Below are 19,492 nucleotides of genomic sequence, written 5' to 3' on the forward strand. Positions count from 1 at the left end.
ATGTGTAATTCATTCATTCAGTGAATGAAAGGTGCATGATAATTGTAAATAACTGTGATAGGTAAAAGTTTATCATTGGATGAAAGATTGATAAATTATACATAGAAACTATGCACCGAAGGCATAATATATATATATATATGACCTATAGTTCTATTTGCTGTAAGACCAGCCCTGGAAGTACTGCATTCAGTTATGTATGATACATGGAATATATTAAAGCTATTAGGTATGCCAGGACACTTAATTATGCTTCTGAAAAATCTTTATATTGAACATGAACCTAATATAAGAATTGAACAAACCTAAACACCAAAGAGAGTGAAACAAGGATATATATTGTTTCCACACCTAGTTAACTTATTCAGCAAATATATTAAAAGACAGCAGAACTGGAAGAAATAATAGTTCAACTCAAAATTGAAAGTCTAAATGTTAACAAATTAAACTATGCAGATGACATCATTTTATTAGCTGAAAGAAACAAAAGAGTTAGAAAAGCTCATTATGAAAATAAAAAATTAAAAAATCTGGGTTAATGTTAAATATTAAGAAACAAAGATAATGTCAATTGAACTTAAGTTAATGACAAAGAACTAAAGAATTGGTACTTTTTTTTCCTGGGCTCCTGAATACATAAATGTATTTTCTATCTCACTGGATAGATGAATTGAATATTAATTGTAGGGGAGAAGATAATGATCATCATATGCAAGATGATAAAAATAAAGCTATTTTTATGATAGCACAGAATAATTAAAGTAATAGCAATAATTTATAGCTGTGAAAGTGGACCCTTAGAAAGACAGAGGGAAAAAACATGCTTTTGAATAATGGATCTGGAGATAGCCGCTAAGAATACTATGGACTGTAAGAAAAAAACAATCAACTAATCAATCAATCATAGGTCAAATAAATACTGACTGCTGCACTGAAATTATGATTAGCAAAAAGAAACATACATACTTTAGACAAAAAATCTTAGCAGACAACTTCGGCAAGTTTCAGGGAAGCAGGAGTATCTACTGCCTTCAAAATGGTAGGTACAGCTGAGTAATTGAACCATCACCCCTGTCAATGTGCATGCAAAGCATGCAATTAATGCTAAAAAGGGGCGGAGCTTTGCCTAATCCCACCCACACCCACTTTTGAAGCCAGAGACCACTGCTGCAGATATATATATTCCTCCTTCAGACACTTGTTGTGAAGCCATTTGAAACAGGTTGTTTTAATTTGTAAAACAATGAAGTGTATATAGAGACAAAAGTTTCATGAATGCACAAAATGTCTTTAGTCTCTTCTCTCCAACTGCTTATATGAAACCAGGAAAACCAGAGAACACTATTACACTGGTTTCTCCTTTAATTTCTGGATCAGTTGCATGAACTTTTGCCTGAGCCAGTGATTCACATGGTATCAGTCACAAGGTATCAAAACAGTTCATACTAAATTGCTTTAGCTAATGATGGCTATGGACCATTGAAAATGGTGGCAGGGAGTAACATAGAACACATTGTGTTATACCACTTAGATAAATGCACATTCAGTTATGTAATAGTTGGAATGAAAAGGATCTTGCTGTCTGATGCACTTGCTGTCCTTTGTGGCTGGTTTCTTTTTAGTATTAAATGTCATTTGAAAGACAACAAATTGCCTAGTGTGTATCCAATTACAGCTATCATGGGAAATCATAAAGTCAAAACAGAAGCAGCTAAAATCATGAGGCAAAGGAAACATCAGTTGAAGTGAAGGAAAAAGAAACCCTTGTCAGACTCAATTATTTAGGGCCTCAGAAACTTGTATTCCACTAGACTTTTTTCATTGTATAGGAGAAAGTAAGGATGGAAAGTGAGGAGTTCTTGCAAAACAACGCAGCAAGAAGTTTTACTATACAAAGGATACTGATATACATGCATGCATGTCCGTCCTTTGTAATCCTTTGCATTTGTATTTTAGGAATATACATGAAAAGGATAGAAGATAACACAAAATGTAACAATATTTTGGAGTGGTAAAAAGGAAGGAAGATTTAATGTTATGATTAAATCTTAATCATAATTGGCACCCTTGGGAATACCAGGAACCCTTCCCAACTCTGCAAAGCATTTGTGTTTAGACGAGTGAATGTTAAATGCCAAGCTGCATATAAGAGTAGAGGAAAAAGCATATTGGAGGCTTAATATTGATAACCTGGATGTAAGAAGCAGTACAAAAATAGATAAAAGAAACAAATGAGTTATAGTATAAACAGTATTGTGCTAATATTCAAAGGGGTGCTTGATTTTGGAAAAAGTAGTCAGAAGATACATCTGCATACACCAAAAGTCTTTTCCAAATCTACTAGTCAGCTTCCCAACTTACAGCAATACAAGGCACCTGAGAATCATGTTGCCTTCTTATTTCAGTGATGAGAATGTATCACCTTGATGATGAAATGCCTCTTCGTTCAACCATCTTGCACAGAATTCTTAAGTAAGCTGTTTTCCAGCTACTTGGCATTGTTTGGCATGGTTCTAGCTGACGACTGAGGAAGGCAATGGCAAACCACCCCGCTATAGACTGCCAAGAAAACGTCGCGAAAGTGGCATCCCCCCAAAGGGTCAGACATGACTTGGTATTTGCACAGGGGACCTTTCACCATTAGGGAGACATCTTGAAAAAGACATATTAGGAATGGTAAAGTTAGAGTTTCCTTTGAATAAAGCCGAACTATTCTGATTTAATGGACTCATAATCTAGTTTTCTGGGCAGTATGAATACAATATGAAAGTGATTTACCATTGTATTCTAGGCTTTTTTTCTTCTACTTCACACTCTAGTTTACAGCCTAATATTCTCAATTTGCCTCCCATCCAACTACTAACCAGGCTTTACCCAGCTTAGCTTCCAAACTCAAACAATGCTGGCCAAATGCTGCCATCTATTGCCTGTGTAATGCAATATTGAGAAAAACGTCATTTTAAAAAAATAATCAGAGATTAATGCACATTCTAGCACATATTTTGGAATCTATTCTGGTACTTGGTGTCTGTATTGGAGTTAATGTAGCAGAATAGATACATTGTACAATCTACTAATTTTTTTCATTGTGGAACTTACTGCTTCCTTCATTCTTAATTGACCATTGTATGATTGGACCTAAAACAGATTCCTCAAGGCCATTCTATATAATGGTGGGTTTTCCTCATTTGCAAATCAGAAAAAGAATTTCTCATATTCACATCACCTTTTAAAACTATTTTTTAACTGAAGTCAATTCTTCTTTGGATGTCTTCTAATCTTTGTTCTACAGAGTCATGTTTGTATTTCAGTTGTACTCATGTTCTTAACTTTTTTCTTGCACAAATTGTAAAATACCATTAATGCATATGATGTATTATGAACCTACTGTAATTATATTTAATATTTATGATAATAAACTATATATTTTGTTTTAGGAAGCTGTACTTTTAGAGATTTTTGAGTAATTACCTTGATCATTTTGTATTTTCAATCCCCTATCTTTATAGACTGAAAAACTGAAATTACAAAAATAAGCATAGATTATGCAGGAAGAGGGCACTGTATAATCCTTCATATTGAACAGATGTAACATTGGAATTGAACCTATAAAACCCTACTAGTATGAGTCCAGAATAACAAATAAAACATGCATTTTTCCTCCAGGTCTAGTGTAAAATGATCCCTCACTTGGAGGCACATCTGAGGCTGGAGAGCACTGAATGTAGCAGATGAAATCTCTCACAACAGGTGGCACTAGCATTCACATATATGTCTGCTCTTTGTCTTTGAAATTAGTGCTACGACAGACAGGTAACAGCTCTGGAAATTTCCTAGAGAAAATTCTGAGATTGGTTCTCTTTAAAAAGAAAAAAAAAAACATTTTTTTCTATGACTTCCAAGGTATAGATCTAATATATCCTCAAGTACTGTAGGAACTTGCCAACTTCCACTTGCATCTTCAATGGGCAATCCAACTCATGAATATGTTTTGCTCATATATGAAGCCAAGATAAAAAGATATCGATGTATTGCAAATGCAAAAACAGAAACACATTTTATATTGTCAGTGCTAACAGGAATATTTTTCCTACAACAAAATAAACTGATAATCCTAGGCATTTTCTCTAGCACTTTGTAAGTGTTATGATGCCTGGGGTTAATTTCAAAAACATTAGTTCAATGCACAATCAATATTATGAGGACAACACTTGATCCAAACAGCAACTTTTAAAACAGGTACAGCAAGCCCTGGACCAATAGAGCGGTTGAGCTGTCCTGCTATTTCAGATGTAACCACTCAGAAATAAATGTACACTGTTTAGTTTTACCAGCTTTCAATGACATAGTAATTAATATGCAGCAGCATCCTGACAAGACATTTTTCCCCAGAAATTTATACCAGAGCAAAGAATATCCTGTTCTTTTAGATTATTCACAATTATACAATGTCACAGATAGGCACTGCTGACAATCACTAACAGCCTGAACTTTTCAAAAGCAAGCTTCAGACTCCTTGGATAGCCAAATGTTTGTCACAGCTAGTGGTGGGCCACTCAAACTCTAAGCAGCCACAGTGCTTCATCAGAATTCTGGCAAAGGTTTGTTCTGGATAAATACTACATTTTAAGTCCAGTGTAGTTGAGTAGGAATAAATAAATAAAAATGTTATGTACCACCAGCAGCAGTGCTCCCTGGTCAACCACACTAACAGAAAGCACATTAGATGATACATCACAACTCAGGTTTTGGATTAATTGTCTGATGCCACATTCTGTGCCAGACACTTGAATGGGACTTAAAAGCTATGATTTATGGTGATGAATGTGTACTACAATACCTGTCAGATGACACAGCTAAGAAATATTATCCCAATTTATTATTGACTTAACTGATGCACTTTATTATGCATGCAAGCATGAATCAAAATAGATTATTTCAACCACCTGATAGTTGTTCAAATAAATTGGACTGAATCCACAGGAAAGGTAACTGAGATTCCTTCCCTGCTTCCCACTGGGAATCCTCACTTATGAAATATGGTCCTGCCCAGCTCAGAAGCTGGTATATTTGTTGTACCCCCAGTGATTCATGACAGTTTGTGATACTGACCCAGGTTGTGGTGTATTAACTTTGCTTTCTATCCACCAATATTTATTTGCATGTGGATGTTACACTAATGAGTGGTTAAATGCCTATTGTCTGGAATTCTGTCATATACCAACATTCCCCAACTTTTTTTCTTTTTGATGCCTTCAAGTCAGTCTTGACTCCTGGTGACTGCCTGAATCAGTCCCTGCAGTTTTTTTGGCAAGATTTCAGAAGTGGCTTGCGTTGCCTGCTTCCTAGGGCTGAGGCCGAGTGACTGGCCCAAGGTCACCCAGCTGCTTTGTACCTGAGGTGGGACTAGAACTCACAGTCTCTGGGTTTCTAGCCAAAGCCTTAACCACTACACCAAACTGGCTCTTCCCCAACTTGTGCTCTTTATATATGCTAGGGGTACCATATTTGTGTTGCAAAACTGCATTAGCATTTTGTTTCCATTACTGCACACACTATATTTTAAATAAATATTTTAATTCTATTATTGGCATGTACATTTAAAAAGCATATGGTATGTTACAATTTTATCAAAATGTGAAAAAATGAATGTTACATAAGTAACAAATGTAAAAAGAGATTTTTTCTTACTTTCCCTGAAAGTAAGAAAACTATTCTGTATAGGAAAATATTGATACCAAAAACAGAATTTAGGTTAAGAAACAGGCAGAAAGAAAGGGAGAGAAAAGATTAAGAAGAAACAATCCACTCCCAAAGAACCCCACATTTTTTTACACAGTATAATAGAAGCTTCATGGAAACATACGGGCATTGTATGAACCCCCCTCCCCGAACTTAAAATGAGGATGTTTAAAATTATTACCTTTTATAAGTGACATTTAGGATTCCCCTTCTTACAGGTCAATTCTTAGGATAAACTTTATACTCAGATATGAATACCTGAGTAAAATACATATATGTATCATACTAATAAAGAATGTTGCATGCAAATACACTTAACGTCCTGCTTTTGTTTTTAAAATGCATAAAGGCAGCATCAGTTAGGGACTGTGCCCTCTTATCTGCATAATGCATTTTAAATATAATAGTTATTTCTGCAGTTCATAGCTGATTCCATATGTGTATCTTCCATACTAGAGTATCTGTACTGCGTTACTAATAGAGCAATCATATCCATCTACTCAAAAGCAATTCTCATTTAGTTTAGATGATTTTACCCCTGGGCAAGGAAGTGGGATTACAACCCGAGCTACAATTTTATACATGCTGAATCTGATGGAACTTGATCCTGAGTAGATACTTCTAGGATTGCACCATAAGTACATTTTTAAAAGTGGTCTTCTGTTCCAAGAGTGCAACAACTTATATTTTTAATAAATATTTTTATTTCAAATTCTTCTATCACAGAATATTCTGCAGTGTAACCAAAAGGTCACTTGAAGGTCCTGTAGGGCAGCAGTGCTTAGAATAATAACCATAATAAGACTTATTATAGTGCTCTATGGCTTTTAAACACTTAGGCAAACAACCCTCACTATGCCTCCTGTGAGAAAGAGTCATCATTTTTATTATAGCCTCTTACTTCTTCAGATGACAGAAATGAAATATCAGCAGGGTGGTTTGTCAAGGCCAAAACCAGTTTTCTGTTCTCACTTTGCATTCAACCACATTATCTGTTCTACAGATTCTGTTGTTTGTTCAATTTGATAATGTGTATCAGTTTCCATGCAAGCTAAAAATACTGCAATTTGGGGAAACAAGGAAAACAAAACATTCAGAAGTTCTCACGCATCCTTGTCAAAAATAATAAAATCCTAAAGTGCTCATGAACTTGAACTGGTTACTAGCACCTCTTGAATAGATAACAGTAATAAGCTTAAGCTTATCATTACTTGAAGTATTCAGATTTGAGCAACTGAGGGATGGGAAATATATTTTCAGTGAGAATACAACATTGTCATTCCTTCATTCAGAATCTGCAAAATTGCTTCTCCCAACAAAACAACATAGTTGATATTTTTACATTTCAGAACAACATATTCAACTTGTGTACAAACATACCCTTCACAACAAAACATTTTGTGGCCATTTTTAGAGCTAATCAGTCTTAATTTAAAAATCACAAACCAAACAAGAAATAAAGGATAAAGATCCAAATGCCACATATAAGATATTTTGCTTGAAAATATAATGCATGCAATAGAAACAAATTCAATCAATTGTAATTAAATTAAACAACAAAAAAAGTATTTGTCCTTCTCAGCAGCAAAATTGGGATTATTTTAAATGTGTTTAACCACTGGCCCTGGCTAAAACAAAGTGTGTCCTTTTCTTATCTACAATGATAAAATGGCTTGAGTATTTTATGCATTTGCATTTTGACAATGTCAGTATGAAGTTCTATACATACTGTTCAGCTTCCCCATCTTTTGGTTGTGTTGTACCATTTCTGCACTCTTCACTTAAATTTGCTGCTGTCTTTTCTGGAAGAGATGCTAAATCTTTAAAAACATCCACATAATGCCCAAATCCAGGGCCCCAGTTCAAAAGGTTGTCCCAGTTGAAGTTCCCTCCTTGTGGTCCAAGTTTTAAAGGGGAAGTATTATCATGAATGCTGGATGCAGGTGCAGGTGCTTGTGCTCCCACAGGACCACCACCCTCTCCTCTGCGGCCTGGATATCTCCTAGGCTTCAGTCTAGCGCCATAATTGTCTTCGTCATCAGCATCTGATTCATTAACTTGTGACAGTTTGGGCATTCTTGAAGTATACACCATGGGCTTTTCTCTATCATACTCCATCTCAGAACATGTAAAAGAGTCATGGGAATCACTGTCAGATGATGATTCTGGGGCTGGAATACCATCAGCTGGATTTCTTGTTCTTGACAGAGGCCTTCTGCAGTCTTCCTCGGAAGAAGATCTTCCATGATCAGCACTACAGATGCTTGGGTTTCTAGGTCGTGGAGTGTTCAACCTCTCCACCTCTTCAATAGAAAGCCCTACAGGAGGACCACTCTCAAGAGAAATTTGTCCTATTGGTTGCTTTAAGCGACTTCCAGGCCTTGTCATCATTTGAGGACTCTTGCTTCTTCTCCCTAGTCTAGTGGGATAATTAAATATACCAGTTTGGCAGACTTCATTGTGCATTTCTAAAGGGCTCCCTTCTCTTATTGAAAGATGCATTTCCCTTGCTGGACTATTTCTGTAGAAAGTGGATGCTTTGGAGAATGGAGCAGGACTATGACGAGAAAGATGGTTTGGTGTAGGCCCAGCAGAATGATTTAATGAAGTTGTCCTTAGACCCTGACTATATGAAGGCTGGTAGGTTAAGCTGCTTGCTCCCAAGGGCATAGGTGACTGCCTGGCAAACCCTAATGGACTGTGCCTCTGAATGGAAAATTTAGGAGTATGACTTCTGAACTGCTTATAGTGCTGAATGATGTCTGCATCTGAAGGAGCTATGCTGCTTGCATTGTCAATGTCATAGTGTTCTATCTCTGCATCTGGGGAAGCTAAAGGAGCACTGGGTATTGTCTCTGTGTTGTGTGATATATCTGTTTCATCAAATATGAGATAAGGATTTTCTCGCTCAATTATGTCAGGTTTGGGGTTCCCTTCGGGTTGCTTCCGGATGGTCATATCATCACCATAGGGAGGTATATTATCAGGATCATCAAATGCATCATTCTCACTGCCCTTCTTTTTCTTTTCCTTGGTTTTCTTATCTTCTTTTGGCACTTTTGCCTTCTTTCCCTTGCACTGATTGCACAGGATCAAGCTAAGTACAAGTAAAGCCAATAGAGTAGCACAGCTGCACACAATGGCTGGAACAGCCCAAAGTGGTAAAGAAAGTTCAGCTGGATAGAGCTGAGGGACACATACAGAGGCACCATTGATTCCTGCCTTGCATACATGTCCCTGGGAACACACAACACCAAGGCACGCTACTAATATTTCACATGTTGTTCCGGTGTGTGATTCTGGACAACTGCAAATAAATCTAGCTCTTTCTTCAGGTTCACAGGTGCCTCCATTCTGGCAGGGGTTAGATGCACAGGCTCCAGGATGGACACATTCATATGTATACCACTGATTAATGCACATTAGTTCTCCATTGCAAGGACTGCTGGCACAGACATTAGGACCTCGACAGCCAATCTTCACAGAGGGATCAGATTTGGATATGGTAGCAAGGCTATGTTGCCCTGTGAAGGGAAGGCTTTCTTCATCATATTTCATGTAGGCAATGCAGCCATCAAAATCTAAGACAATAGAAAGAAAAAAATGGATTTGAAAATTGTAGTTTAATTTAACAACATTTAATTGGCATTCTAATAGATAAAATAATAGCCTTATAAAAAGTAATAATCATCAAATATCACATCATTATACGTCACATCCCACACAAAACAAACCTACTAAACATACTTGCTATGTAAACTCTATTTATGCCAATTAGGCAGAGGTGGGAAATCCATCAGAATAACCTTAATCAAAATTGAATCTGAACATTAAGCACTTATAGAAAGTCAGCAACATGGAATATGCAGGTCCCTGGGTATCTGCTGTCATCAAAAAGGCATTTGTAGTTTCTCAAAACTATTTTAAATTTTCATTTAAATATAGAATAAAAATGAACAAAATGTCATGAAATTTTGGATGCTCTCTTTGAGCTTGTGCAGTTATATATGAGCCGGAAGAAGTTGCCAACCTTTGATATACACTCTGACTTTCTATTTTACATTTAGGGATCAGAATACATTTGGATGGTTATCATTATATTCAAAGCAACTACATCAGGTTTTGAAATATAAAACCACCACCACTTGTTCTCCTGTCTCTTCAGATCATATACACTATTTGCTTTTCCCTAGGATTTTTTTTTCTTTTTGCTTTAACTTAGCTACAATAAAAATGGAGAAAATAACCCAAGTGCGTACTTGCTATTTATTGATTGTCAGTTTGCAGCTAGAAATGAGATAAAACAATTTTACTTATAAGCTCAATTTGGAACAATTGTTTGACAAAGTTTAATGGACAAAAACTAGCTTTAGACAAATAACAATGTAATAAGAATTGTTTATTATTATTAAGTATCAGTCATACTGACCCTCATTTTCTGATGTTCTGATGTTATTTGTTTTGAATAGGTATCTACTTCCTTATAAAAGCAACAAAAGAAAAATGCAAATTCATTTAAAACTGTTGTAATATCTCTGTGTGTAGCAGGCCACATTGCTGTAGACTAGTTAAAGGCAATGGGCAACTTGGACACAGAAACCAGCTGGGTGACTTTGCATCAGTCATTCTCTGTCAGGAAAATTGCAATGGCAAACTCCTTCCAAAAATGTTGTCAGGAAACTGCAGGGACTTGTCCAGGCAGTCACCAAGAGTCAGGATTGACTTGAAGGAATAACAGTAACAACATATATACATACATACATTTGTTTTATATTTTTTTATCCCACCTTTATTATTTTTATAAATAACTCAAGGAACATACCTAATACTCCTTCTTCCTCCTATTTCCCCCACAACAACAACCCTGTGAGGTGAGTTGGGCTGAGAGAGAGTGACTGGCCCAAAGTCACCCAGCTGGCTTTCATGCCTAAGGAGGGACTAGAACTCCCAGTCTCCTGATTTCTAGCCTGGAGCCTTAACCACTAGACCGAACTGGCTCTAATGTATGTATATTGCATTGTATGTGGATACATGAGTAACTAAACTCTTTTTAGGACTGAAAAGTAAATGTAGGTATCCTTTCTGATGGAGACTTTGTGAAAAACTGGTATCTGAACAAAATGTTTCTGATAACAGAAAAGAAAAATTGTTACCTTCCAAAAAGAGTAAATTTGTAATAAAGCCCTTATTTGAACCAATTGGAAAATGCTGGTCAGAGTCCAGCACATCATCCTGCTGAGCAGTATACAACAAGAGAGGGAAAGAGCCCATAATTCAGCTCTTTGATCTCTATCATTCATCTTTAACTCCACTGGAATCCTCTAGCATCTTACTTCCATCAGCTTCTGTTTCTTTGGGAGCAGTGGGTAAATGCCCTTATAGACTCTGCTATTTGAAATCAATTCTGAGTAGGAAAAATTAAGCAGGAAATTTGAAATTATAAAATTTATTTTTCTTTATAGGTGAGCATGTTAAGCAAAGAAAAGTAATTTCATATTTGTGGCTTCCTGGTGTGGTTAATAAATGTCTGTGTGAGTGAGAACTTGAGAAGGGTGTAGAATCATAGTCCTGACAAGACTTTGGCTAAACATGATTAGCTGTGTTGTTTAGACAAAGGTATATTTCATGCTTTAGGATCTATTGTAGTTCAGCTAAGATATTAGCGGTGGTCATTCATCCAGGTTCTACAGTGTAATGATCCAGGAATGGTTTTCTGTCCATCCCACAAGTTGCAAATTATGTTGAGCCATGGGAATATGAACACTATATGGAGTAAAGGTATGAACTGATGAAGATTGATAAGATTACATAATTCTGTGACATTTGTTATTCTAAGTTGACTTTCTGTGCTTATCCTTTCCTGTGATGATAATTACGTGCCTAACTCATTATTGACTCTTAGTTGACCACGTAGATTTTCTTCAGGATGTTCTGTTCCCAGCCTGGCCCTTCATGTCTTCCAGCAGTGTACCCATCACCACTGCTGTCTGTCCTCTTTTTTTTCTTATTTTCCTTTCCCCTTTCCCAGGGTTATAGTTTTATCCAGAAAGCTATGTCTGTCCAAAGCATGATAATGTGAGCCTGGTCCTGTATACTTTCAGTGTGAACTCTGGATTGATTTGTTCTAAAATCCATTTTTGTTTTTGTTTTCTTGGTTTTCCATAGTATTGTCAGGAGTCTTCTCCAATATCAAAGTTCAAAAGCATCAATACACTTTCAATCCTGCTTCTTCAAAATCCAACCTTCACTTCCATATAGTGTCACAGGGAAAACCATGACTGCATGATCTGATCTTTGTAGGTATAGACACAATTTTGGCATCTGAATTTCTTTTCCAAAGAATCACAAACCTTGTGATTTTGACTCTGGACATGTCTGGCTGATGAACCTTCTACAGTGTTTGTACCCTTGGACTTTGCTTGGCTACTCTTAGGCCCACTGTTTTGGACTGGAACTCTTTAAGGCAAGCTTGCTGAACTTTGGGGAATTTCTTTCTGAACTGTATCTGCATTTGAATTTTCACTCACATTTCCTTTGCCACTTGTTTATTTACTTTACAAAACTTATCAGTAAAGCTTGCAACCACCTCTCTATGTGCTTGTGTCTGCTTGGCCTGGGACAGGACAATGTCTTCACAGATGTCATTGTAATATAGTTCTTGTCTTCTTTAACAGCTCTTTGAAATTCTTTGTTAAGTTCCTTCCTGAGATCTTTGTCTTTCTTGGGAGTGGTCACCATGACAGCTACATGCAAATGGGTATTCAATATGCCGACAAACAGGAACTACATAATATTTGAGTTGGTATCTGCATATATCGGATGCGGTGGCGCTGCGGGTTAAACCGCTGAGCTACTGAGCTTGCCGATCAGAAGGTCGGCGGTTCAAATCCCCATGATGGGGTGAGCTCCTGTTGCTAGTCCCAGCTCCTGCCAACCTAGCAGTTCAAAAACATGCAAATGTGAGTAGATTAATAGGTACCACTTCAGCAGGCAGGTAACAGTGTCCGTTTAGTCATGACCACATGACCACGGAAGTGTCTATGGACAAACGCCGGCTCTTCAGCGTTGAAACGGAGATGAGCACTGCCCCCTAGATTCAGACATGACTGGACTTAATGTCAAAGGAAACCTTTACCTTTACCTATCTGCATATATGCCTATATATGACATGAAGATGGCTAAACAAGTTCCATTATATGCTCTTTAGATCTTTCTGAACATGGATGGGGTACTATGCCTCTCATGGACTGAATCAACCCATCCATCTATCATTAAGGCTTCATAACACTAAAAAGAAATGTGATTTATTTTACTGAAGGCATTCATTTGAAGCTATAAAAATAGTTGTCAATTGAAAAAAACAGACAACACTTCCCTTTGAATTATGAATAAAATGAAGAATAATATCTCTAGGTTTCAGAGGTATTTCAAATAGCTTTAGGGATTTTCAATGTGATCTAAAGACATGGTTATGATGTAATTTTTTACTATGCAGTGGGAAAATTGCCCAGAACATTTTTCTTCAGATGTTATGTTTTTGCTCCATTATTTCTGTGCATATTTTGAATTGTTACATACTAATTTTTGCTTTATTTGTTCTACTGATATTTCTGAACATTCTGAAACATTCATACAGTTATAACCCTCTATAAATCTTTGTCATGTCACATGAAGCACAATATAATATTAAGACAACATAGTATGAAAAAATGGAACATAGATTTCTATAAGGCAGATTTCTACAGCTTCTTAATATCAGTCATTATATTAAAAAAAATCCTTGCCCACAAGCTTATTACCTGTTAAAGTAGTAGCTATAATTTGACTAAATAATCAATATATTGCATTACAGTAGGAAAGATAGTTTCATTCACAGCATACCTCACATGAATTGAACTTATTGCTGATTTGATTATTTACATTGTACCCAGTAAAAAAGATGAAGTATGAAAATACAATAGACAAGGTTCCTATATGTAGTAGTAATTCCTTAAAATAGACAATTTTAATATAAATAAATCTAAAACATCTATACTGCTTTTGTTAGCCCTTAACCTGCATATGAAATAATTTCTGTATATTTTAAAATAAACCAGGAAAAGAATGGAATAACACATGTGCCAATTTAATTCAGAAACTGGACTACATTTCTCCTTTTTATTTTCCTTTATTTATGTACTGGACAATTTAATTTTAACAAGCTGTTTTAGCCCAGTTTAGAAGACTGAACCACTAACTATACTGATATTATATACTGGTTAAAAATGACAATGTATACTTCTGGCTGAACAAGTTACTAGAAGTGAGTTACTGAAAAGACTAAGTGCAGTATTACATATTTCAAAACATCATAAAATTGAAAAAAATAATGGATCCATAAATTCTTCTCATTTTTTAAGATATGGGTTAAGTTATAAAGCTTTATGTTTTGTTATACTATTATGCAATTGAGGACTAGTACTATCTCAGGACTTCAGTTTTCCACAGAAATTCTGAGAGGACTGGGAATGATACAGCCAATCTTATATAATTCATAAATGGAGTCTGAAATTCTGGAAGTGGCTTGAAACTCTAGAATAAAAACATAACAGTTATGTTGCATGAGTCAGTCCCTATATTACTGTAAATTAAGGTAGCCTAGTATTAATTACTTCTGCATTATACCTCCTTATCTATGATTGACCATACATACTATTATTTTTCTTTTTACCTGGTTCACTGCTTCTAGAAAACCGGTTAACTGGGATTCCACCAAGAGAAATTGTCAAGACATTTAGTCCTCCAAAATCTTGTGTGACGTGTAGAATGGCTCGGCTATGGAACTTGTCAACCATTATCATTGTGGAAGTCCCATTCTTTTCAATTAACAGAAGATGCCAGTGGCCATCAGAAACATAAACTTCAGGAATACTTCTTTCTACCTTTCCACCTACTCCAGCGTCAGAAACATACTGCAGTTTGCCATTTTTTATCTGTAGTTAAAAAAAGAGAGAGAGAGAAATTTTAAAAAAGTAATAAAGTAGACTTAAATATCTATAGATTATATGTACAATAGTGTAAGTACAGTAGTAATTTTTAGTGTGATACCATAAGTCATTACAGTATAAAGCTACTCCAATTTTTCCACAAGCTATTATGTAATTAAAGTAATTATGCATTCTAGAAATATGTAATATCTTTTACTCAAAATGGTATTGATTTAAAATTTATGAAGGAAGATTATTTCCACATTTTTGTTATCAGAAAAGTGAACTCACATATAGAGTATTATACAAACTCTTAAGACTTTAAGAGTTAATTGTCTACTTGTCTACATTCCTGAGCACACCTACTCCTACTCCCTTTGATTTTTGATTTTTTAAAATAAGTCCACTGGAGCAATGTTTCATCATTTTTCAAGTCACTTGAGGTAAAACCTTTCTTTGTTGAGTTAGTGGAAAATTAAGCAAACAAACAAAAACAATAAATAGTGCACTGGTGAACACTAAAACAGACACAGAAACACACAGTCAAAAATATGTACCTCAGGCAAAGAAAAATAGTAATTAAAAAAATTCTGCTGTGTTTCAAACCAGCAACCTTCTGTTTACAAGGGAAAATTTATAACCATTCCTTATTCCATCATTCATTATAAAAGTAGTTCTAAAAATATTTTTTTAAGCTGATTGTTGGATTTACATGTAAAGTAATTATGTATTCCAGAAATATCTAACATATCTATCACTCAGAATGGAAAGGTGATTTCAGATTTATTTACAAATATGATTTCCATAGGAAGACATGGTAGTTTGTCTCACAAGCTTTTGCCAAAATGTTTCTGTTTGGGCAGAATTTTCCTTAGCTAGCTTAGAAGTGATACGAACATGCAGCAGGAACAGTTTAAGGGCACGGAGCAGATATGACCAAAGTAATCTTGTTAATTAATCACAAATCCATTTCATTGTGTATGAAACCTATCATACAGGTGTCCAGCTAGGACTCAATGTACCTGCCTTTACTGAAGACAAAGTCTGATATGAAAATTGACTTATGTGTTGGATGCTTAAAAGATTCTAAATTTGAACATGATGTCATATTTTATAGGAGTCTGAAAGAGGAAGAAAAGTTAATAGAAGAAAATGTTTCATTCTAGCATGCAAAGTTTCATTAAGAAGATATGCAACAAACATTGTTCCAGCTGCCATTCAAATACCTAGCACATGGAGTCAAGACAAGATGGTTACAAGCAAAATCATTCAGCTGTTTTGATAGCTGGAGTTCTGCCTAGCACTAGTCAACATTCTGGTATTTTTAAACTAAAATTATTAGGATGAATTCAGAACAGATGAAGACCACTTCACAGCAAGCTGCCTGATCAAATCTATTAAGTATTACCTTCACAGTAGTATAGTTGCTGCTTTCCTGAATATGGATTAATACTCCACTTTTACTCCTTGTCCTGAACTTCACTTCCAGAGTATGCATACTTCGAGACTCCATAATGGCATTTCCAGCATTATGCCTCATCATATATTCCCATCTTCTATTTTGCCTCATATGATAGTCAAGATGGCCTTTGCCTTCTAAGGACAAGGCAGTGTCAGCTGTAAGATCTAAAATAAATAAGGACACTTCATTATTAAACTCCTGTCATCGACAGTTTGCTCTCTACCCTTTCCCTGATGAAAAATTACGGATATTATTTTCAAAGACAATACAATTGTTCAGAAAGTAATGATTCTAAGTTGTTCCAACCCCACCCCCCCAAATCTGTTTTTACCTTTTAATAATAAAGAAAAAAAATAGGTTCTACCAAACTTACATTTTATTGCATAACAGCTTATCCTATTTTATCTAGTACTATTATCTTATAAACAGGTTAAATACTAGATTTAAAAAAAATAGATAAAAAGGGTAAAATATCTGCAACTATATATAATGTGTTTCTTTTGAAATTGTTGATTCCTTATACAATTACTTGTATAACATTTTATTTTTTTGTCTGTTTTTACAATGAATTCAATCATTATGTATTCCTTCCATACATAAAATTGAAATGCATATTAGCAAAAAAAAGGAAATAAACATTCTATTTACATTTCTCACAGTGCTTTCCTGTCAGTCCTTCTTTACAAATACACTGCTGCCATGACCAGTGATCCACACATGTGCCACCATGTTGACAAGGGTTAATAGCACAAGTTCCTTCCAGTCTAGGACACCTAAACAAATAAAATGATAATTTAATTGTCCATTGAGCCACACATATGTGCATCCACCTATGCCATTTCTTTATGAGATGGGAATGACACATATGGTCTCTTCTCTCTTTCCTCACTAGTCTGTGACATTTGTAGATTCTATAGGAATTTGAACTTAGATTTCCCCAAAGAGACATTTAATTAACAGGAAAAAGCATGTGAAATTCTTTTTGATTATTTCTCAGGTAGCATGTGCTTTATAATAAACTATTCTCCCTCAGAGGAAACTGTGCCAAAGGGAGATAATAATATCTCTTATTGAAGAAAAAAGAGAATAAAACAAAAAACCCGCCACCTCTGGGTCATCACATATGATGTTACTCAGCAAACCCAGTGCTCAAATGGAAGCCAAGCTAGGTTTATTCTTTTCTTAATACAAAAAATAATATATACACTTTTTTTTCCTGGAAACTGGGTGGGAAAGAGAAAGATTATATTGAAGCTTTTTTCAGAAGATCAATACTCTAAGGAAGAACATATAGCTCAGGTCACAGGAATTAAAATATTGCCTAAGAACCATAATCCATATTTAATACTTCTAATAGCAAAAACTCATCTGTACCGTTCTACTGAAAGTTTTGTTTGTTTGTTTGTTAGATTATTGTCTAGGTTCCTTGACCTCATATGTAGCAGTAATATCTTTGACTTTAATACACAGAATACTGAACCTGGTCCAATAAATAACTAATTCCTAGAACTCTTTCACAGTAGCTCATGGATAAATAACCTCTTGCCTTCCCTCATGTCATAAATCTTCCAGTACTCTCCAAGAGAAATAACATTTATTCAAGACATACTGATGCTGCCTCAGATATTTTTAGGATAATCTCTTGCATATAGTAAATTGTGCAGTAGTTCTAATTCAAAGTATTGATAGGGATTAAATTGCTTTAGTGTAAGATTATGCTCCAGTGATGATAATAGATCAGTCAACCACATTTTAAAAATAACTCTTTCTTTCTCTCTCTCTCTCTCTAATATGAAGTGGGGAAAGAAAATACATTATGAGCTCAAGTGTCATTCATGAGTGAAGTTCCAATGTTTGGCTGTCTATGAAAATGCAATTGATATTGATATCTATACTACAAAGATTTACAGAATGTAATGCCACAAGCTGAGATCATGAAAGACAGAGATGAGATAAGACTTGGACATTCACTTATTCCATTTCTAAGTTCAAGCAGCAGGATAGAAGATGCAACTGGCTTAATTAATCAATCATTTTGAGAGGAGTTGGTACAGGGGAAATACATTCATATTTTTGAGAAATAGGTAAGTGTACTACAAGGATGTAATTTGACAAAGTCTTACCACTATGGGAGAGGCACAGACTGGATTTCTTTAAAAATGCTTATTACTGCATAAATACTTATCACTAGCATAAATGTAATATATTTGAGCACCAACCTTTTGTAATAGCACTTAAAACTTCAGCCGCCCATCATAATTCAGTCTTGCACAATGATACAAATGAAATCTGAGACTGTTCTTCTGATTTCACATTTCCATTTACAGTGAAATGCAGTTGGAATAGTGTGCTATCATTTATAGAGAGAAGACTCATTTCAAGGGAGGATGAACACCCAATCTCCAGTTACAAAACCAGAAAGAGAACTAACATGTTGATGTTATGCACAGCTCTATGGCTGATTTAGAATATTCATGCATACAAGGTTGAATGATCTTTTGGTAATGGTTGAGAGTTGCACTTAAGGGATATGCTGTGGGACAATGAAGCAAAATATGAGCCAGTTTTGTGAAGCAATTGAAGTACTGGAATAGAACTCAGGGACCTACATTCAAGTCCACCCCCAACAATGGAAATTCACTGTCTAACTTTCTCAGCTCATCTCCCTTCCATGGGCTGAGTTATCTGAAGGCAGGGAGGGATGAAAGGAAATAATGACACATGTTATGACATTATAATGGAAATAATGTGACTTATGTACAGTACATACATCAGACATCATGATATCATTGCGGCATTTGAACAATAATATCAAGATATACAGTATGTGTCATTATTTTTATGTTATCCAAGCTTGTAATGGCCCTTTCTGTCACAGCGCTGTTTTTGTGGAAATAAAATGAAGGGAAAGCTTCATGTAAATTGTCTTGAGGTCCTTAAAGAATGGTAGGATATATAGCTTTTATATACATACATACATACATACATACAAGTTTTTTTCCCCAAATGAATGGAAAATAGGCAAGATTTTTGTTTTCTTGAACTTTTAGAAGGTTGATTAGTTTTCTGTAGTTAAAGTGTGTTCAGTTTATTTAAGAATTTGCTGCATTGTTTTTTTTTTTTTGTACTGCCATTTTGAGGCAGGAAATAAAGCTACTCATTTTTGACAAATGTGATTAAAAGGAGCTCAGAGGTGCAAAACAGGTGGGAGGCTGCATACAGTCCCAAGTCCCATATTACTCACCCCTGATTTATAGCATAATAAAGTTACAACCTACAACAAAGCATAACAACTAAACAGCTGTTATTTTGATACTGATCA

The 19,492-nt window shown here is 35.4% G+C and overlaps 1 protein-coding gene across 1 annotated transcript in view; it reads right to left on the reverse strand.

The window, feature by feature from the left end:
* Positions 1-5,974: 5,974 nt before the first annotated feature.
* The window catches only part of FAT4 (FAT atypical cadherin 4), a 125,947-nt gene continuing 112,429 nt past the window's right edge, over positions 5,975-19,492 (reverse strand). Inside the window, exons 14-17 of the mRNA XM_063309751.1 lie at positions 16,819-16,943; positions 16,117-16,334; positions 14,453-14,714; positions 5,975-9,323 (exon numbers count right to left, since the gene is read on the reverse strand). Coding sequence (XP_063165821.1) covers positions 7,462-9,323; positions 14,453-14,714; positions 16,117-16,334; positions 16,819-16,943 — 2,467 coding nt within the window. The 3' untranslated portion in view covers positions 5,975-7,461. The remainder of the gene's footprint in view (positions 9,324-14,452; positions 14,715-16,116; positions 16,335-16,818; positions 16,944-19,492) is intronic.

Source organism: Candoia aspera, chromosome 8 (genome assembly GCF_035149785.1).
Source record: "Candoia aspera isolate rCanAsp1 chromosome 8, rCanAsp1.hap2, whole genome shotgun sequence".
Taxonomy (NCBI): domain Eukaryota; kingdom Metazoa; phylum Chordata; class Lepidosauria; order Squamata; family Boidae; genus Candoia; species Candoia aspera.